The sequence below is a fragment of the Echeneis naucrates genome, chromosome 20 (assembly GCF_900963305.1).
Source record: "Echeneis naucrates chromosome 20, fEcheNa1.1, whole genome shotgun sequence".
Classification (NCBI taxonomy): domain Eukaryota; kingdom Metazoa; phylum Chordata; class Actinopteri; order Carangiformes; family Echeneidae; genus Echeneis; species Echeneis naucrates.
The window spans coordinates 18,575,174-18,595,884 of record NC_042530.1 but is presented as its reverse complement, the minus strand read 5'-3'; the positions used below and the strand labels follow the sequence as shown (position 1 = coordinate 18,595,884).

The following is a 20,711-nucleotide window of genomic DNA, read 5'->3' as shown; positions in this document are numbered from 1 at the left end:
CAGACCACAGCTCCCCCCGAGGCTGGCTGCTGATATTCAGAGGTACACGGAGACGAGGCCTTATATAACCCACCTATCACTGCTATGTCAGACTGATTAGAGAAGGAGTCCTGTTGAACTATGCGAGGTCCAGAGAGCACTCTCACCGCCTCCCTCCAGTATTAAGCCTTCTTCATCCTCAAATTAATGGTGAATGAGAAAGAAAACAAGACATTGGCAGTGTCAGAGCGCTAACCACCCTATGAAGCCGTGGACGCGGGCGCAAAGGGAGAGGTGTATGGACTATTCTGTGAGCGGTCGGTGAGAGTCTGAGGGGTAAACACCGATGACGAAGGACGGATTAAAATTGCTCCATGTATATGCTCCTGCGTTACTGGGATAGGGTTGATGCTTCCTAACGCCCTCATAGGTGTCTCTGCTTGCGCCTGTGCAGAATAATCTTTGCTGACGTGTAGGAGCCGTCCTGATGGATGCATTATCAGGGTTTTCGTGCCGAATTACGTGGATAGAAGAGCCTGGTGTCTGAGGTGCGTGAGGCTGCATGCTACGTCCATGCTGTTTAAAGGCACTTTGTACCTCAGTTTGTGGATTCTGACTTTGAGTTCGTGTAGGACTGCAGCAAGAATGTGCCGTACGAACCTCCATAGGAAGACGTTATTCTATTTAACACTTAAGTCTAAAAGGCTGTACCAGAAGCTTCCCTGACCGGAAATGAAATCTTACGACAGATAATCATAACATTTTACTAATTGGATTGCGCATCATCGTGCACGTCCATACGTGATATTTTATCATTTAATTTCACCGGGGGTTACCAAAGTCTTACAGCAATACCTGACCAGTGTCTGTCAACTCCTGGTCAGTTGGGTAGAAAGCGCTACAATTGTTCAGAAGAAATGTAAAATGTAAAATCAGGTGCTCTTCTGGCATGGGGCAAAAATGACATTCAAAGTGAAAGGGAGGGGAAAAAAAGGACTGTAATGTCGTGAACATACATAATTAATATATTTATGAAGGTCAAATAGATGTGTCACTCACACCTACTCTGATATAGTGATAACATTTATTTTTTCTCACTATATCAGACTGCCTTGGACCTCTTTTCACTTTCACCTCCTAATTTGTTTCAGATGACTGTGGAGGTGGAAAGGAAGTTTATGTGCAGTGCCAACACTCTGAAGATGCTGGAGGAGAGCGGGGGTATGTTTGTTGCCTGTCAGAGTGGTCATTGAGTTGACCCAGTGGTTTTCAGTAATCTGCTACCCCCAGGAAGCAGTAAATATTTCACGCACAGATACAGACAGACAAACTTTATTAATCCTTATGGGAGTCTCCCTCCAGGAACTTAAGATACCAGCAGCAAGTGAACATCACAAGCAAAGAAAATATAGCAGCGTACAACATATCCTGCATACATTTACCACGCTCCATCACCTGAGCCCCCGAGATGAGGAGTTGTACAGCCTGAAGCATGAGTCACATCCTTGGCCTACAGGCTTGAAGGACATTATATCAGTCCTGCTTCTGAACAGGCTCCTCTAGTTGATGACAGTGTGCAGAGGGTAACTGGCATCATCCAGCGTCTGCCTCCAGTGTTAAATTTATCAGCAGCAGTACTTCCGGAGCACAATAAATAAAACACTTTAACCTACAAAAAGAAAAGGAATAAAATAAATTGTGCAGATTTTTTTTCTTTAAATAAAAAAAACTGATGTAGTCTCACAGGATTAGTGGCAAAATGTCTGAAAGCTGTATTCATTTATTTGGCTTCATGCTGTCAGCTGCCAGCGTCTTACACCGTTTAACGGCACACCACATGTAGGTGTGAAAGCGCCACTGCCACCTACTGTAGCGGTAGTACAATTACGTTTTGTTTTGGTACAAAACGTACGCTGGGTCTGTTCCCCGGGCTCACCGAGCCGCCCTACTATTTGAGAAACACTGATGAGTTACACTGATCCCTGGGGTTGCTGTGTCTATCTCCTGCGCAACAAAAAGTATTATTGTCAGTCTATTTGACTCAAATTAACAACTCCTCTGACCTCTTTTCAGCAGTGCTTGTTGGTAAGCAGCAGTTTCGCGACCAGTATTTTGACACCCCCCAGTTTGACCTCACTTTGAGAGACATGTGGCTGCGTAAACGTGAAGAGTGCTGGGAGCTTAAGTATCCACTAGTGCCAGTCAGTGGAAGAAAGGAGAAGAGCGGAGAGCAAAGTGAGACAGCAGCTGTGTCAACCTGTTACAAGGAGATAACCAGTCAGCCTGAAATCCAGCTGAAAGTGAAGGATGTCATCAGAGATACAGAAACAGGTGTCACATGCCTTGATGACTCCTGGCTCAGCAGAGTCAATCTAGTGTGCTTTGCAGAGTTCACTACGGTGCGACAGTCATTCACTTTAGAAGAGGAGGAGGTGAAGATAGACCTGGACCAAGCTGATTTTGGCTATAATGTGGGGGAGTTGGAGATGCTCATTACAGAGGGAGAAGATGTGCATGCTGCATTGGAGAGGATCGACAGAACAGCTAGAAAGCTGGGTGAGTCCCAAGCTGTTCTCTTGGTCAGCTATTTAATACAATCCAAGTAATGTTTTTTTTTAATATGTTCAGTATCATTTGGCGTTGATTAATTACTCCTTTGTCATCATAACCCTTTCATACCATATATGTCTTCTCTTCTCCCCAGGGCTCACTGCAGATCAGCGCGTTGAAGGAAAAATGAATGTTTACCTCAAAAGAAATCTCCCTGAGCACTACGCAAAACTACTGAGTGTGCATATCCTGAGAGCATAAGTATAATGATAAATATGTGCACAGTTGTATCTGTGAATTGAGTGATTATTTAATCAGGAAATCTAATAACAAATGGTCCTATAGCTGTTGAGTCACTCAGAGAGTAGCTGAAACTTTTTGTCAAACAGGAGAAGACCCTGAGCTGTTGTCATATGTTCTCCTCATACCATCAGTCACTTTCATTAAAAGAACACTGACCCCTTCACATATGTGGCATTTGTTGTCTGTTGTCACCCTTTCTTTCTTTTTTAATATCCTTTTATTTCACAATGATTTAAGTAAGTAAGTAAGTTGTACAATGTCTTCATGTTACCAGGTTCTTGTCCTCCCCATATTTCCCTCAGAAAAAAAACAAAAAATTATACCGTCAGGTCCAAAAATATTTGGATATAACACAATTTTCAGCATTTCGGCTCCGCGTAACACCATAATGAATTTGAAATGGAACAATCAAGATGTGCTTATGTGCTTTAAGTGCAGATTTTCAGCTTTAATTTGAGGGTTTTACATCAAAATGAGGTGAACAGTAAGAATTGCCACATATATTTGCCCTCCACAATTTTAATGCAGCAAAAGTAGTTTAACAATTGGCTGCTTAGCTGTTTCAAAGTGAGATGTGTTCTTCATTTATTAGTTCATTTACAAGTATTATACGAGCATATAATAGGTCTAGAGTTATTATTTTTGGTCTGCATTTGCCAACATAGTTTAACAACACAAGTTGTGTCAAATTTTTATGAGATTGATGAACTTTTTGTCTTGCAGGTCAATGTTTTCATTATTTCAGTCCTTGTCTCTGAAATAATCAAAACCTCCCTGGAAGCTAGTTTGTTGATCTTCATAGAGTGAAATTACACTTGCATGACACGAAGGAGAGTGCTACACCACAGTGAATCTAGTGGAAAACAAAGGACAGGCAAGATGCAACAGGATTGAGGCAGGCAAAAGGAAGCAGGCGCTGCTGGTACAATAAAGTGGCGTGAAGGTTGCTGTGCTTTTCTTATCACCCTCCTCAGGATTATGAGAGTCCAGACAATTTCAGTGTAGATCCTTGGATAGACGGAAGTCTAGATAAGGGAAAGTGGGCCAACAGAGGAACTGAGTCAATGAAGTGTAGATAGGGCATATAGTGTTAGGTTGAGAGAACAATGCTGCCTATTTTTGGCTGGTCCATCACCCAAGACCAGAGTCAGGGGCCAGACTCCCCCTGCCCACCACCCAGAGTGAAAGAGCACAAGAGATGCCAAACCTAGAGGGCCACTGCAGCCCCACTGAACATCATGGCCCAAGATATATAGAGAGTGTTGAATAATTTTTGCTGAAAGATTTGTACAGCAACAAAGACAGACAGATGTTACAATGTCCCCAAGTTTATCATGCTACGTGTAAGAATGAATCCTGTTCTTGATTACTTTTAAAAGTACAAATCCTGTTGATTGGTCAATATTTAATTGAACGTGCTTAAAGAAAAGGTTCCTGACGTCAGAGTAGATCCTGAGGGAGGGTGTAGAACATAATAGTTCCAGAAAAGGAAAATCCCCAAGGTGTATTTCATTAAAATCTCATGTATGATGTATATTGTATGCCTAAATATACTTGTGAGAAATTATATATGCAATAGCAAAGTGTGTGGTGGGTGAAGAGTGGTATATTGAGGGCCCAGTCCCCAGCCGGAGGGTCACTCGTGGTAGTCTTGAGGTCCACAGGTAAGGTGGAAATCCAAGTGAATCCACTAGGCTCACCACCCTAACCGACAAAGGCCAGCCATTGAAGCACACTGCCAGCCCCCCCCCACACCCGGGGAAGGCCTGGACTCTGCCCCTGGATGCACGAAGACCCTGCCTACCACAACCAGAGACACAGGACATGGTTATGACACCAGTAAGGAGGATTACTACAGCCGATGGCAGAAAACAACTCTACAACTCTACAGTTCTACTTTTTGGTGTCAATGCTGGTGCACCAAAGCCTGTTGCACTTAGTCTCTCTAAGGAAGATTCAGACAATTTGTACTTTTAAACTTTGGAAATAAAGGTTTCTGATCACAGGTGTTTCAAACTTGGACAAGGGAAAGACAGAAATAAAAAAAATAAATAAAGAGAAAATGTATATATAAACAGATATACAGTATATACATTAAATTAGAAATATTACAAATATTTGCTGTGGAATATTGTACAATAGTGCTGCAATGTGCAAATGTTCAAATGTTCATGAGACTGTCAGTTGGCCTTCCGGGGAGATCTGAAACACAGCCTGGGGGAAGAAACTAAATCTGGTGGTTTTGGCGAACAGAGCTCTGTAGAGCCTACCAAAGGGAAGTGAGCAGTCTGCAGCAATGGTACCTGCCCAGTTCCTGACTCTAGCCCTGTAAAGGTCCTGGATAGAGGGCAGGTTGGCCGCAATGAATCTGCAGAACTTATAGTCCGTTACAGTCTTTTCCTGTCCTGTTTGGCAGCTGGTCCAAACCAGCCAGTGATGGAAGTGCAGAGAACAGACTGGATGATGGCGATATAGAAGATGACAAGCAGCTCCCAAGCCAGGTTGAACTTTCTCACCTGATGCAGAAAGTATAACCTCTGCTGGGCCTTCTTCCTGACAGAGTCTATGTGGGAGGTCCACTTCAGGTCCCGGGAGATTGTGGGTCCCAGGAACTTGAATGAGTCCATACAAGACACTATTCTTGTATGGGTGGGGAGGGGTAGAGTGGGCGGGTTTCTCCTGACAGCCACTGGCTCAGATACAACACAGCCATATATCACGTAATGCATTAAAGGCAATGTTGTTTACTTTGTTCATACATTTCTATGGCACAGAGACATGCACAGATATACAGACATACACAGACACATTCTGTCCCTGCCATGGCACTCTCCAAATTTTTGTCATGAAACTTTCTAATTAGTGCCTTGGGGCCCTGCACAGAGTTAATGGACTCCTAAAGCAATAGCTCTATTGTTATCCCACGTGTTTCTTATTCGTCTCCCTCTTCTGTCAAAATTTTGCTTTGCTACTTGCCCTAAAGCTTTGAGAAAACCCAAACCAATTATATACCAGAAAGTGTGGCTTGGTCTCAATCGGGTGCTAAGTATTTTTCCTCTTTTGGGGGTGTAAACAATGAAAACGCTCCCTGAAAAATGTATGGTTGTGTATTACATTTGTGTATTTGTGTGTAGTTCAACTATACTTCCTCATACTTTCATTTACAGACTGAATTCAAACTCCCCGATGCATTCCCTGGAGCTCCTACTACTCAGCATTGATAAAAGAGAAAAAGAGCATTCCCAGGTTTCTCTTCAGTACTGTAGCCAAGCTGACAGAGAGTCATAGCATTTTATGGGGTTTATTTTAACTAATAAAATCATAACAATGAGAGCCAAAATTCAACTGCTTTAACCTACAGTTGGCAGTAGTCCACTATCAAATGCAGCAGCTTTTCAATCAACTGTAAGTTTGGCTTTATATTTTGGTTCTTTAAAACTTTAAAACTCTCCAAGCTACTTTCTATGGTCTCATCATCTAAACCATCAACTTGTTTTTAGACCCAGTCCTTACCAGGCTATTTAAAGATGTTTTCCCACTAATTAACATGTACAGTCTGGACCTGATCAATGTGAGTTTATCTCTTGGGTATGTACCACAGCCTTGTCCTCCTCAAAAAACCTAATCTTGATCCAGATGTTTTGGCTAATTATAGACCTATATTTAACTTCCCTTTAATTTCCCAAATTCTTGAAAAAACAGTTGTAAGCCAATTATGTGAACACCATGTAACCCACTGTAAAATATTAATAAATATGCAAATTATCCATTCCATCCATCTTCTACTGCTTTTCTAACCACTATGCCGCCGTGCTGCCAAAAATGCAAATTATGTCCAACAATATTGTCGAGAGGAGGGACAAAACTCTACTGCTGACAACACAAGCAACTTAATTGAACATGTTGGCAGTGTGGCAGGGCCATGTTTAAAGCACTTTTGTTAAATGCCAGTACTCACTATATGACAAGTTTTACTGAAATCTTACAGTATGTGTGGCAGTGCCATGCTTATAAAAGCACGTTGAATGCCAGTATATGGTCATACTATATTGTTCATACTGAGGAATGTGGTTCAAATAACATCTGTGGATATCTGTGGGAAAAAAATTCAATGTAACTGTATGTGTAATGGCGCAAGTACTCGGTATCAGTATCGGTGAGTACTCAAATGCAAGTACTTGTACACTACTCATTTTGGAAAAAAAGTGTTATCAGTGCATTCCTATACAAAACAGATCATGACATGACATGACTTTCAACAAGACCTCATACTGGAAACGGACACCATTTCCAGTATGTGTCTACTTAAACTAAAGCTCTTCAGTTTCCTAATTAAGAACAGTCACTGGTTTGCTCTCTTTCTAAATGCCTGTTGAAGCTCAGGGTGTGATCAGTGATTGTGCCCAAATAATTGAAATGATCCACAACCCCCACTGTCTGGTTGTTGAGAACAACAGGGGTAACTATTAGTAACTCCCTTTGTTTGTATTATACTGTAAGTTCTTTTGTTTTGGCCACATTAATTTCCAGGTAACTTGATTGGCACCAGTCCTGCAATACAGACCTGTCTAAAATAAGATTCCACATGTGTGGGATTATTTAAGACCAACAAAAGCCATGTCATCTGCATATTTAAACAATTTAATATTTTTCACATCCATAGTCATAGCATTTATGTAAATTGAGAACAGCGGCGGCAGTACACAGCCTTGTGGTGCTCCAGTATTTAAAACCATTCATAGGGGGCCGTAGGGCCATAGACCTGGAGATTTTGGGTACAGGTGTAATTGTGGATTTGTTTCTACTGATTAAGAAAGGTGCAACTATTCAGCAAGGTCTGTAACAGCTGAGTAATCACCCCCCTAAGCTGCTGTGCACATGATTTAAGCACACTTCTTCTGAGGCCATCAGGCCCAGGAGATTTAGTAGGTTTGATTTTGGAGAGACATCTACCCCCTTTCTCCTCAGAAAACAAGATAAGTTCATAGCTTCCTATCTAATCGCCGATGGTGCTACTGACTGTTTTGTGATCCGTCACATCAAACCTACCATAAAAGGTGTTCAGATCATTGACAAATTTGCTGCACTCTGTTATGTTTACACTTTGTTTTTTCTGTTCCCTTCCAATCATGACATTTAATCCCTCCCAAGCTTGTTTTGCATTGCCTGAACAGAACCTCTGCTCTATCTTAAAACTTTCCGCCTAAACTCTTTCTCTTTCTCCCGTAGTAAATCCATTTCTCCTCTGAGAAACGCCAACTTTTTCTCACTTAAACAGGTTTTAAGGTCCTTTGAGAGCCATGGTTTGTTGCTGGTAAAGCCCCTAACCATCTTAGTTGTGAGGACACTGTCATCAACTTAATATACAATGTGATTATGTCTGTCAGGTCATGTGGGTCAGTGCAAGGGTCAAAGAACATACTTCCGTCTGTAATGTCAAAACCATTTCTGAGCTTCTCTCCATCATCATCGTTGTACTGTCTTCAGATGAGGTTTCTCACATCTGACTTTCTGTCTGTATTTTGGTAGGAGATGGATGACATTGCGATCCGACTTTCCAAGAGGAGGCCAGCTCACTCACTTGAATGCGTCAGGGATTTTCCTGAAGCACTGATCCAGTCTGCGAGTGGGTGTGGTCACACACTGCTGCAGAGTGAGGAGATGAGGTGACAGCTGACATGTGTTAAAGTCCCCCACAGTGAACACTGGCTGAGAGCGCGTTATAACAGTCAGTTATGACTTCCGCTGATTCTTTATTGTCATCAGCTCATAGTCTCTGATGCATTTTCTGGAGCACTTTGAATTGTGTGGCCCATGTGCTGTCGATATACATACAGAGACCTCCTCCGACGCAAGATACTCTCTGACCTGTCGCTTCCAGAATTAGTCAGATAAATACTCGACTTGTCTCCATTTTCTTTTATATATATCACTCTGCTGAAAAAGTCCAGGAGGAAAAAGGGGCTTGGATTTCAACAAGAGATTATCATTGGGGTTGAGCGCCTCCAAATCATTCGGCTCATCAAATTGTTTTGTTCAGAATGAACTCAACCTCACAAAGAATGGAACGAAAGCACTCATCATCCAAAGACTGCAGCTGAATGTAGGACTTTCTTAATTAGACAAATGATCTGCTCCCATGTTCCTCCATGGTGGGATCCCACATGAGGATTGAAGTTCCATTCTATCCCCTTGTGCAACAGTGCTTTCTAAATTTTGTTGTGGTTCAGGCTCAGGATTCTCTTAGTACTCTCACTGAGTCTGTGAGACCTGACCTCGACGATATATAAACCGATGAATGCCGTTTATACAAGAGTCAGTAAGTACGTTCACATGATGCCTAAAAAACAATTGTAGCGTCAGTCTGAAAACCGAAAACTGGACTTTTAAAGTACATGTAAACACGTTAGCTTGGGTGAAGTCGAACTGAAAATTTTTGGACTAACCCCCAAATTCCACTGGCTGTGGCTCTGCTGCGTCATGGCTCCGGAACAGCTCTGGCATCTGGCAGCCCTCCGCAACAGATGCGCAGAGTTCTAATTTTGCTGGATGCCAGAGCAAGTTGCGCGGGACGAAAAATCTTGCACAGACACAAAATAAAAAAATAAATGGATGCGGTGTGAGTTTTGGGGGGGCATGGCGTGCTGCAGGTGAGATATCAGTGTGTAGCTCTGTAACATGACGAGCAAGAATTAAATTTATTGAACTTTTTTTTTTTTACACTTATGAACTGGTAAAACACACTTAATTGGTTAACTGGGCCAGATTCACAAAATTGCATGATAAAGGAGTGAGTTTGATGAGTGGCTTCTTCATCTGTTCACCAACAGCTACCTGTTTGACCACAAGGTCAGAATTCTTTGTGTGTGTTCTGGACTATTTCATGGATCACACATACATACGCAAAGTCTTGGGGACACAGCTTGGAGCTATGGATGATTTAATAAAACAAGGGGAGTCTCCAGAGTCCTCGACCAAATAAGAAAACAAAGACATCTGTCGAGGAGCAGGACAAGCCTGTGACTCACGCACTTCTGCTGACAATCATAGAAACAGTTGAGAAGACGCAAGTTGAGTCTCTCAGACGGCTTCAATCAGTGGAAACGACAGTCAAAGACAATACCAGCACCTTAAAGAGCATTACCGACTCACTCGAATTTCTGGGGAAATGGGTGGAAGATGTCACCAAGTGACAAGTTGCTAAGTGCAGTGACCTGGAGAGATGGAATCTCAGACTCACTGGGATCCCCGAATGACTTGGAGAAAACATCAAGAGGACATCACTCACAGACAGAGCCCCTGCTCCCGGGAAAGGAGCTCCAGCCGGTGGATCATCGTCCAGTTCCTGCTGTGGTCGCACAGGGACAAGATCTGGAAAGACACAAAAACATCTGCTGTGCTCAAAGAAAGAAGGGTAAGAATAACTGAAGATTTGACACAAGAAGCCAAGGACGCCTGGAACAGACTATGGCCTATGGTGGAACAAGTGAGGAAGGAGTTGAAGAAGGCGGGCCTACATCGATGGAAAAAGAGTGACAATGTGCAATATGTAGGTGTCAAAACATCTGTTCTACTAGATTGTTGACTCTTGCAAACATCTTCTTTTTGACTCACTGAATATGGTTAAACTGAAAATGATTTATAAATATTATACTTAATTTATTTTCTAATGAGCCCTAAAAAAAAGGGAGGGGGGCATCATTCTGTCGCAGGCGCAACATTATCCTCAAAAGAGAATTTTGAGTGTTGAAACTCACGCTACAGATGTGTCAATGTGGAGGAGTCAGTGGGGGAGAAATGTATGGTTTTCCTTTGGTAGCATCAGATCAGCATGGGTCCCTGTATTACAGGGAAAGTTTAAAGGTAACAATGTCAATCACTTTTCAGATATTAATGAAAGATGGATCATTCTTCTTGTTGTCATTGATCATTTTCAGTTTATTATTGTAAATATATATGACTCCAATAGTAAGCAAAATGATGCAGTTATATTTTCAGCATTAGAAAACAAAATCAACCAGCTGTTACTAACATTACCTACAGCCAAAGTCCTATGGGTTAAACTTTAATACAGTGATGGATGACAGTTTGGACAGATGGCCTCCTAACCCTAACCCTAATGAATGAATTGGGGTATGTTTATGTTTATTAACATCTGGAGGCACAGAAACCCAAACCAAAAAATATGTACTTGGACAAATAAAGATAGATCTCAACACTCTTGCATTGATTTCTGGTTGATTTAATCAGACAGAGATGATAAGGTGGACCCTGCAATAATAGAACCCACAATATCAACAGATCATCAGGCCGTCACAAACCTGGCTCATTCATTTGTGTCCTTTATAATGGACATTAAGTTCACTTGTATATTCCTAATGTATTTGGAGTTACCCTATCAAGCCCTATATCATTCTGTAGAGGACATTCTGGGCTTTCCAGGGATGTGTCATGTGATGGGTTTGCATGCTGGGAACTTTACTTTTTTTCTCTATCAATATGTCTGCCATACCAACATCCACATTTTGGAAAGAGGAAAGGTAAGTCAAATATTCTTTATCTATTGCTATTTTTACCATGATAATGAAATATATTTTAGTTTATTAACATGTCAGGAACAACATTTTAAATATGAAAACAATTTCATTATTTCTGTTTTGAAATAACAGTCATTTAATGAATGTCAACTGTAGTGGACACCAGGACAATTTTAATGTATTCAATAACTGTGCATTGTTGTAGGAGAACAAAGTGAAGCAGAGAGGATTTTATACCGGCTAATAGAGGGAGATTCAGATTTGGAGCTGTCAGATGAAGAAAAGGAGGAGGATGAGTATCAGCCTGTGATAGGGGAAGAGAGTGATGAAGAAAGAGAGGAAGAAAAGAGAGGAGAATATGATGAGACAGAGTCGGAGCCAGAGAGGGAGCAGGAGAGTCGTGGTGCTCTGTGGGCCAGGACTAACTTGTATGTTATATTTTGTTTCAGGTTAATGTATTCAATCCCATTATCATGTAATATTAAATAAATATTGTTAACATTGTAGCAGTACAATGTGTTATGTAGTTATGTTAAAAATAAGCTTATAAGGTTGGTCTATAGCGAGTCATATCACATCCCTGAAACTGAAATTAATGCATTGATCCAAATTGATGTGTAAAATTTTAGCTGTAACTTCTTTTATTAACTTGAATTAATTTGTATTTTTTTCCATCCATCATAATTGATTCACACCTGTGCTACCTGGGCTTTCTGCCTTTCAAGATGACCCTAAAATCCGTGAATACTGGAGTCAAATACAATACTTTTCACAGTACATCAATGATAAAATCTTTGAAGATCTCTCATCGTTTACAAATCTGAGATGGCTGCAAACTACAGGAGTGTCACTGAACACTACTGCCCAAGAAATCCAAATTTTCTACGGCATATCAGTACAAATGGCCTGCCTTGGTTATCTCAGAGTCAAAATGTTTTGGGCTAAAAAGGACCAAAGTGCCATTTATTTGTAGGAAAATAACACGGGATAAGTTCTACAAGCTGAGAAGTTCACTCAAGATTATGAATGACCAGGTAACTGAAGAGACAAAAGAGTCAGACATTCTCTGGAGAGTGAGGCCATTGTCTAAGCCTTCCAAGGTGTGACAAGGTGTGCGTTGATGAGGAAATTATCCCATTCACAGGCCGCTGCCCAGTCAGGCAGTATGTTCCAGGAAAGCCATACCCCACTGGCCTAAAGGTTTTTGTGCTTGCCTCACCAAATGGTCTGGTCCTGGATTTTGAGGTCTATCAGGGCAAGAACACATACAGGTGCCAAAGAGAGGAGGGAGTTGGAGCTGCAGCTGTCTTGCGAATGGTCGAGTCTGTTCCTACAGGAACCTATGTGTTCTTTGATCAATATTTCACTACAATCAATCTTATGGATGCTTTGCTCTTAAAGGGTCTTCCAGCAACAAGCAGGAAATATTGTGAAGAACAGGGTTCCAAAGCAATGTCAGCTGCCAAGGAGATAAGCAGCTGAGAAAAGGGGCTTCAGTGACATTGGTCCGGAGGGAGTCTGAGCTAGCACTTACAAAATGGTTTGATAATAAACCAGTTCTGATAGCCTCTACTGTCTGTGGGAGAGATCCAGAGGATCTCTGTAACAGATAGTCCAACAAAGACAAAGGTCATGTCCAAGTGACACGACCAGCAGTAATCAGAGAATATAATGACAACATGGGTGGTGTAGACCTCTGTGACCGAATGCTGGCATTCTACCGCATATCAACCAGGACCAAGAAGTGGACATCACGTGTGATAATGCATTTCTTTGCTGTCAAATGAAAATCGTTCTCTACAGCGGACATGCTGTAAAATTAAAATAAAAAATATTTTAAAAAAATTGAATTGTAAGGTGTTTATTTTAGGCCCAAATAGGTAGGAAATCACACAGAAAAGAAATTGTAAGACACTTTTTTTCTTTGGTTCTCAGGAGGATAAGGCAGAAACTAGATTCACTTCTAATGGCGAGTACTGGAAATTCAATAGAACATTACTCCAGGACAAGCAATTTAAAAAGTGAAGCCCAAAAAATATTTGAAAAATATTGGAGGCAAGCAAACACACTAAACAGTTTTGGGAAATATTGGGAACTGCTAAAGTATGAGATTAGAAAAATGGCTATTATGTTTGGAAAAAAATTGCCAAAACAAGTAGGGAAAGAGAACATGAGATAATTACAAGTATAATAAGGCTATCGGAGAAATGAAGTCCATCTGGAGAAGAACTTAACGAACTGTTAGCTTTACAACTTGAATTAGACAGAATGTATGAGGAAAAGGCCAGAGGAGCTTTTGTCAGATCTCGAAAAGAGTAGTTAGAACAAGGTGAAAAGTGCACAAAATACTGTTTTAACCTGGAAAAAATAAACTTTGAGGCAGCCTCTCTAGGTAGACTTAACATTTATAATCAAGTAATTAAATTAAATTATTCAGACTTTCAAATAATGATAAAATAATGCAAATAACAGAAGTCTTGACACCTCCCACTTGACCGATTGATCACAGATCCAAAGAGGTCACAATTAACACAGCAGGTACTTGAGTCTCTCAAACGTCAAGTCTGGCCTTTATAGCCTTTCAAAATGAAAACCAAAAGTGCCTTTTAGAACAACATAAACACAAACGCTAACTAAGGCGGGAGGCACCACCATCTTTCCTCCTACTGAGTGCAGGCTTGCCCTCTACTCACTCACTTGCCTCCCAGGGTTACCTACTAACTAAGCAGTCCACTCACTTGGGTAACCCTTCGTGAGGACTTGTCTTGCTTCTGTTGGTCCTTGACTGGAATCAAGACCACCAGTCTCCGCACATCCCTGTGAAGGACGATGGACAGGGGCAGGTCATAGTGTTCTTTCCAGACCCTGGACACATGGGGGCCGGGACGACCCATGCAGATCCTAAAGTTCACAACTCGGAAAACCCCCTTTTTTTAACCAGGGTATACAGCAACAACTCAGCCTAGCTGGAACTGTCCTCTTAAAGCATTCTGGTCTGCCACCCAAACCACATCTCCATCCTCGACACTTCTCTCTGCTCTGTGCCACTTGTGGCGAATAAACAAGCTTGGGCCAGCCAGTTCACTCCACTTCGATTAGAACTTGTCCACTCCAGCCTGGATAGCCCTCCGCCTCCACCAAGGGTGGGTTTCCACGTAGATCCCGAGCATGTCCCCTTTCTGTCCGGTGTGTCCTATAAGAAGGGAGTTAGGGGTATCCAAATGGAAAGACTGCGCCTGCTTTTCAAAGTGCCTTTTTAGATGAGTTGTGAAGACAGCACCGCATAACTCTGCCTTAATCCCCTTTTTGGTTAAGGGGAGTAAGTTTGGCTTTTGATTCAACTAATCTTACAATGACCCCATTCTGTGTCTCCCACCAAAGCTAGAGCAGTACTCCATAGGAGGCCTCACTTCCATCAGAAAAGTTGACTCTTGCTGGGTGGCCTATTGTTCCTTGTGGCGTGAAGCTTCTCTCATACCTGTATTGACCAAGTATCACGTACTCCTGAAAGAGTCTGATGGACGCCTCCCAGAGTTTTGGCGAGAGGGGGTCATCCCAAGTATCTTCAGTCAGGTTGTCTTTCCTCGCTTCTTGATAAGATTCCCTCACAAGCATTGCCCCTTTCTTCTTAGCTGGTGTGGCTAGACCACTCGACGTGTTAAGGGATTTGGGATCTTACTTCTGAATTCGTCTTTGCGGAAGTCAAGTCCTGTCCTCATTTTACCTCGTTTCTTCGAGAAGTTGACAGACATCATTTTGCAAAGTTTGTCAGTCTCTGGTTCGTAGCCGATTCCCAGTGCCTTGCTCTCTTTGTTCTGCATTTGGTTAGGCAATACCAGAGTTTTGGGTGTAGACATGGCCATTTCACTGTTACTGGAGTCGGCGGTGGCTCCTGACCTCCCACTTTGGCCAGAGAAGAGTCAAGGTTTCAGGGAGAAACCCCCAACTTTTAAGATCTCTTCCACTCCTTTAGTGATCTTTTCCAGCATCTTGATGTCATTGTGTGACGTTAAGATATCGTCTACATAGCTTTCTTCCCCCAAAACCTGGCGTTCTTCAACCATGGCAGTGAACTGAGGAAGGTTTGTAGTTTCTCTCATAGCAACCTGAGCTATACAGTCTGCAGGTTTATTGCCAATGTTGACCCTGACAACAGCGAAGACTTCAATATCGTCCTCCGTTTTTGTCCGTCCAGAGGAAACCGTGAAGCTGGACTACTTTATCTTTAAGCCAAATGGAGTTGTCCATTTTTCTCACATCAGCTAAGGTGGCATACAACCCCCACTCCTGAACCTTAGAAGAACGTCTCTGATCGGATTGAGGACGTCTGGTCCTTTGTGCAGAAGATCGTTCAAACTTACTCCCAAGAATTCTTGGCTACTGTTCCAGACAATCCTTACAGGGGGTATTGTCTCCACACACAATGCATGGATTTGATTGAGAGCTGTTTTGAGTGTTCCCCAACGTGGCTTTGGTGAATGCTTTATTTTCCCTTATCGTCTCCGGTTTTTCAACTAAGATAGGCTGTAGCAAGCTGGACACCTCCTCCTGGGGTCTGAGTGATTCCAGGGTGGAAAGGTTCAGATTTAGGTTGAGCACCAACAGATGCTGCCTCCTCACCAGACCCAGCCTTGACTATTCTCTTGCCATGCCCACTCATCCCATAGTTTCCTATGCCGTTTCTTCAGCTTCCTAATGCAGTCCTTTGACTCTGTTAACTACTAGGTATCCATTCCATTCAATCATTTACCTCTTTTTCGAGTTTGAAACCCTCCTGTTCCAGGCTTCTATTCGTCAGATCATGTTGTTTCCTGGTCACCTGCTTATAGTCAGTTGCCATGGTGGTCCATGGCTGACTCAACCTCACGGGCGAGGGTGGTAATTGTCTCCTCAGCAAACCTGGTCCAGAAGGTCATAAGGACAATCTGTTCAGTTTCATCAAACTTACTCACATTCAGCTGTTTTGCCGTTGGCACAATCAACTCCAGCTTCTCTCAGGGCTGTGACATATTCAAACCCTGCATCTCTCACTCTTGAGTGCTCCAATTTCTCCTACTGCTACTTTATCTTGCGTTGACCAAAATACAAGCTTCTTTTTTTTTCCCACTTTGGATGTCAATGGTCTTTTACCTCAATAGGACTTGTATACTTTCTCCCTCTTCTTGATTCAGCTGATTTATTTTGTGGTCATATACGTTAGACAGTCCTTTAATTTCTTCTGGTCTTCGGGCTTTGTCCGTGCTTCAAGGTTTTACCAACCTACTTTCTTTAGAGCCAGGGCCTTGGTTTATGACTGTTTATGACCACCAGACCTCTTCATCATCTTCATCCTCATCCGCTTATCCAGGACTGGGTTGCAGGGTCAAGCAGCTCCAGCAGACGACCCCAATCTTCCTTTTCCCCAGCCACTTTGGCCAGCTCTGACTGGGGAATCCCAAGGCGCTCCTAGGCCAGTGTGTCAGCTCCCTCTTCGTCACAACAGTGCGGTAGAGTGAACGATTTTTTTATTGTGCCACCAAACCTTTTCACAATAAAATGAACCATTTCATAATAAATTGATGGAAGACTAAATCCTTAAATAAATTATTCAGACTTTCAAATAATGATAAAAATAATGTAAATAACAGAAGTCTTGACAATTAGATTGATAAATTACCTGTTAACTTAACCAATTTTCACAAACAAGCACTGCTGGCATGGAAAATGGTGTACAAGCATAACTTCTCTCAAACAAGATACTACATCTGGAATAACAAGAATATTCAATATACAAACCAATAACTGTACTGTGAAAAATGGGTTGAGAACAATATTGTTTTAGTTCAACAACTGGTGAATGCTTTGATGCCACACTGAGGAGTGTACTGCAGTTGATCAGAGGATCAACTACTTCTATGACAGACACACTCAGTAGTGTTTTGTTCCTCGGAAGTCATGATATTAAAAATCATTTCTCAAATAAATTTATTAGGTGCCTCCTGTTGAATGCATCTGTTATAATACTATATATATTGTCATTATAGCTATCATTAATATCAATTTATATTGTATTGTAATGTGTACCATTGTACCCTTATGCTCAATATGATGCTTTATAAGGTATATTAGATGTGCCATGAATCAACTGTATTCAGTACTATTATGTTGCACACATATTGTTAAATCTAGTACTATATCAATATACAATAATCAATATATTACCACATTTATATGTAATGGAATAGTATGTAATGTCTGTTATTGTATATATACCCATATCTACATATATTTATGTATATAACATCATACATATTGGTATACTAATATACTAATATACAAAAATCAATAGTATGCAATAATCAGTATAATGCCATATTTATATAATAACTCAGACGGGACTGTTTACAATACCTATGCTATCCCATTTCGCTATATTTGGCCCAGATTAATAGCTTATATTTCTTTTTGATGGTGGTTGATGGTTGGACATTGTTTCATCTCTTTGCTCAGATTGTTCCATAGCTTCACTCCCTGGTATGTTATGCAACATTTTTTCATTGTGGTCCAGCAGTTTTTTATCTTAAAGTTTAATGGCTCTCTCAAGTCATATCCTCCTTCTCCGTCATGAAACCTTCTCTGTAGTTGTCTCTGTCATGAATTATTTCTGGCTTTACATAAATTGTCAATATCATTGAAATCAGTGGCTGTCTTGTCATATCTATAATCTCTTTTTCTATTATGGGCTTCAGAAACAGTTTGTGTTTCTATCTATTAAGTTATCATCATCTATTCTTGATTCTTCAATTTACTCTGCTAGTTTCGGTCCAATATTAACAAAAAAGTTAAATTTATTAGCCACTTCATTCCTATCATTTATAGTTTTGTGGTTATCTATAAAATACTGTGGGTAATTAATATTTCTAGATTTATTTCTAATTATGCTATTCAAAATATTCCAAATACCTTTTATATTGGGCTTATTATTTTCTAGTAAGTTATTATCATGATCTTTCTTACAATTCCTCATACTATTAGTTAGTTTATTGTTATACTTCTTATATTTATCTTCTAATTCCTTATTTCTATGCTTTAGGAATTCCCATTATAGTGTGTTTTTCTTTTTACAGGCATTCCGCAGTCCCTTTGACATCCACTGATTATTGTCATATGTTGTGTTTTACGGTATTGTCTAATTGGGCAATTTTTATTATACAATGATTTAAATATACTTTATCATATGCTTCATTAGTATCAATTTCATTATATATCAGATCCCAATTTTGTTGCAATAGCTCCTTTTTTAGCGCATTCAATCCTCCGTTTTTACCCTTCTGTACGGTAGCCTATTGTCCTTGTGCTTTTTATTGTTGTCCTTATAAATGGTAAAGACTGGGAGATAGTCACTTATATCGTTCACTAGTAGTCCACTTACTGTGTTGTTTTCCATTTCATTTGTAAATATATTATCAATTGCAGATTGCACTGTGATTCAGCAAGGTCGAGTGATCTTCGGATATAGCTCAATACTGACTAGAGTATAAATAAATTCTTCAGTCTTCTTATGCGTATTTGGATTTAAAAGATCTATGTTTACGTCTCCCCCAATGAATATGATTTTCTGGTTCATCACATTGAAGTGCTCCTCCATTGAACTTCTAAATGCGTCTATGTCTGATCCTGGTGTTCTATATTTACAACCTATTATGATATTTCTTTTTGGTCTACTTATCTCTATCGTTAAACATTCAAACACATTATCCACAACAGTTGGCATGTTTTCGATCACTTTAAAATTCTAAGTCGCATCTACATATATCGGTACACCACCACCATTTTTATTCCTCCTATTCATGTATAGCAACTCATATCCTTCTATCTCAAATTCCACGCCTCTTTTGTTGTTGAACCATGTTTCAGAAATTAAAATGATATTGAAGGACTGTGTAAATTGTTTTAAATAGTCCTTTATGTTGTGAAAGTTAGCTAGCATACATGCTTCTGCTATTGAAGTACATTATTGCTATTTTGTTTTCAGTTGTAAAAGTTCTATTGTATTGTTCATCTATATAGTAGTTGCAGTCGTTATTAATGCTCAAGAGGAAGTTTTTGTCCGGGTCAATCTCATTTCCAATGTCTAGATGCTTGTAGGCTGTGTAGATGAAATATTTAAGTTGTGCAGTTTTGTAGTTGAAAGTATATAGTTCAGTCTGTTGGAATTCATTGATTCTTAGTGCTGCTTGTGATTCAGAGTGCTGTGTCTGTGCAATGTCCAGAGTCATGTGGAGTGTTGTGCTTCACATACCCATTGCCGTTGTTCAGTGTTCTACAATTGGTTATGTTGCTTAGGCTTGCTGGTGCGTGGATGGATGATCAGCTTGTCCTTTCGCAGGTAGGCAATGTCTCCTTTTTCTCTTGCCACTCTCAATTCTGGCATCAACTCTTTCCTTTTTCTTTTGACTGTCTGTACAGTCCTTGTTCATGAATATTTTTGTCCCTTTAAGTGTTTTTGCCCACTGCAATATGGCATCTCTGTCTTTATAGCCGAGTAGTTTTATGACTACAGGCCTTGGTTTCTCATCTTCTCAAATCAAATCAAATCAAATCAGATTTATTTGTATAGCGCCAAATCATAACAAAGTTACATCAAGGCACTTTACATATAGAGCAGGTCTAGACCAAACTCTTTATAAATTTATTTAAAGAGACCCAACAGATCCCCCGATGAGCAAGCACTTGGCAACAGTGGCAAGGAAAAACTTCCTTTAAGAGGCAGAAACCTCGAGCAGAACCAGGCTCGGGGGGGCGGCCATCTGCCTCGACCGGTTGGGTTGAGAGTGGGAGAGAGAGAGAGAGAGAGAGAGAGAGAGAGGGAGTGAGACAGGCATTGGAGGGGGGGGTGTAGGAAGGAGGCAGGAGGCAGGGTGTATGCATGGAGTTGAGCTGTAACACAGAATTCATGAAATATGGGACCAGCAGGTGTCATGGGATGGCGATGAGTCACCACCTGCAGGATGAGGACAGGGAGAGAGAGGAGAGGAACTGGGAGAGACAGAGACTTTAGCAGAACATGGTTAGTAAATGCAGTATAAATGCTTAGAACTGGGTGAAACTGTGTTTTTTTAGGAAGGATGGTTCTTATCAGCGCATGCAAGGAGGGAGAGAGGGTGACAGGGAGAGACAGAGAGAGAGAGAGAGAGAGAAGCTCAGTCCTTCCCCCAGCAGCCTAGGCCTACAGCAGCATAGCTAAAGAGTAGAGGACTTTAACTTTTTAACTATAAGCTCTGTCATACAGGAAAGTTTTAAGCCTGGTCTTGAAAATTACTAAAGAATCCGCCCCCCGGACCGATGCTGGAAGTTGGTTCC

General features: G+C 41.0%; 2 protein-coding genes across 6 annotated transcripts in view; one reads left to right on the top strand and one right to left on the bottom strand.

Annotated features, from left to right (window-relative positions):
* Positions 1-19: 19 nt before the first annotated feature.
* Positions 20-2,816, top strand: thtpa (thiamine triphosphatase). 5 transcript variants are annotated; one of them, XM_029529184.1, is made up of 5 exons: positions 23-300; positions 434-527; positions 1,131-1,200; positions 2,053-2,535; positions 2,684-2,816. In XM_029529184.1, exons 3-5 carry the CDS (start codon positions 1,131-1,133, stop codon positions 2,788-2,790), a joined length of 660 nt encoding a protein of 219 aa, XP_029385044.1. In that variant the 5' UTR covers positions 23-300; positions 434-527; the 3' UTR covers positions 2,791-2,816. The 5 variants fall into 5 exon arrangements, with proteins under 5 accessions (XP_029385045.1, XP_029385042.1, XP_029385046.1 ...); XM_029529183.1 differs by having other exon boundaries at positions 23-315; XM_029529185.1 differs by lacking the exon at positions 434-527 and having other exon boundaries at positions 20-189; positions 2,056-2,535.
* Positions 2,817-14,464: 11,648 nt separating this feature from the next.
* The window catches only part of LOC115061375 (calcium/calmodulin-dependent 3',5'-cyclic nucleotide phosphodiesterase 1A-like), a 90,781-nt gene continuing 84,534 nt past the window's right edge, over positions 14,465-20,711 (bottom strand). The window contains exons 17-18 of the mRNA XM_029529681.1: positions 15,049-15,261; positions 14,465-14,562 (exon numbers count right to left, since the gene is read on the bottom strand). Coding sequence (XP_029385541.1) covers positions 14,465-14,562; positions 15,049-15,261 — 311 coding nt within the window. The remainder of the gene's footprint in view (positions 14,563-15,048; positions 15,262-20,711) is intronic.

Bases quoted from the DNA above. Each gene is read 5' to 3' on its own strand.
- thtpa (XM_029529182.1), top strand. The intron at 1,201-2,052 runs GTATGTTTGTTG...ACCTCTTTTCAG, and splicing joins GATGCTGGAGGAGAGCGGGG to CAGTGCTTGTTGGTAAGCAG. The intron at 2,536-2,683 runs GTGAGTCCCAAG...TCTTCTCCCCAG, and splicing joins CAGAACAGCTAGAAAGCTGG to GGCTCACTGCAGATCAGCGC.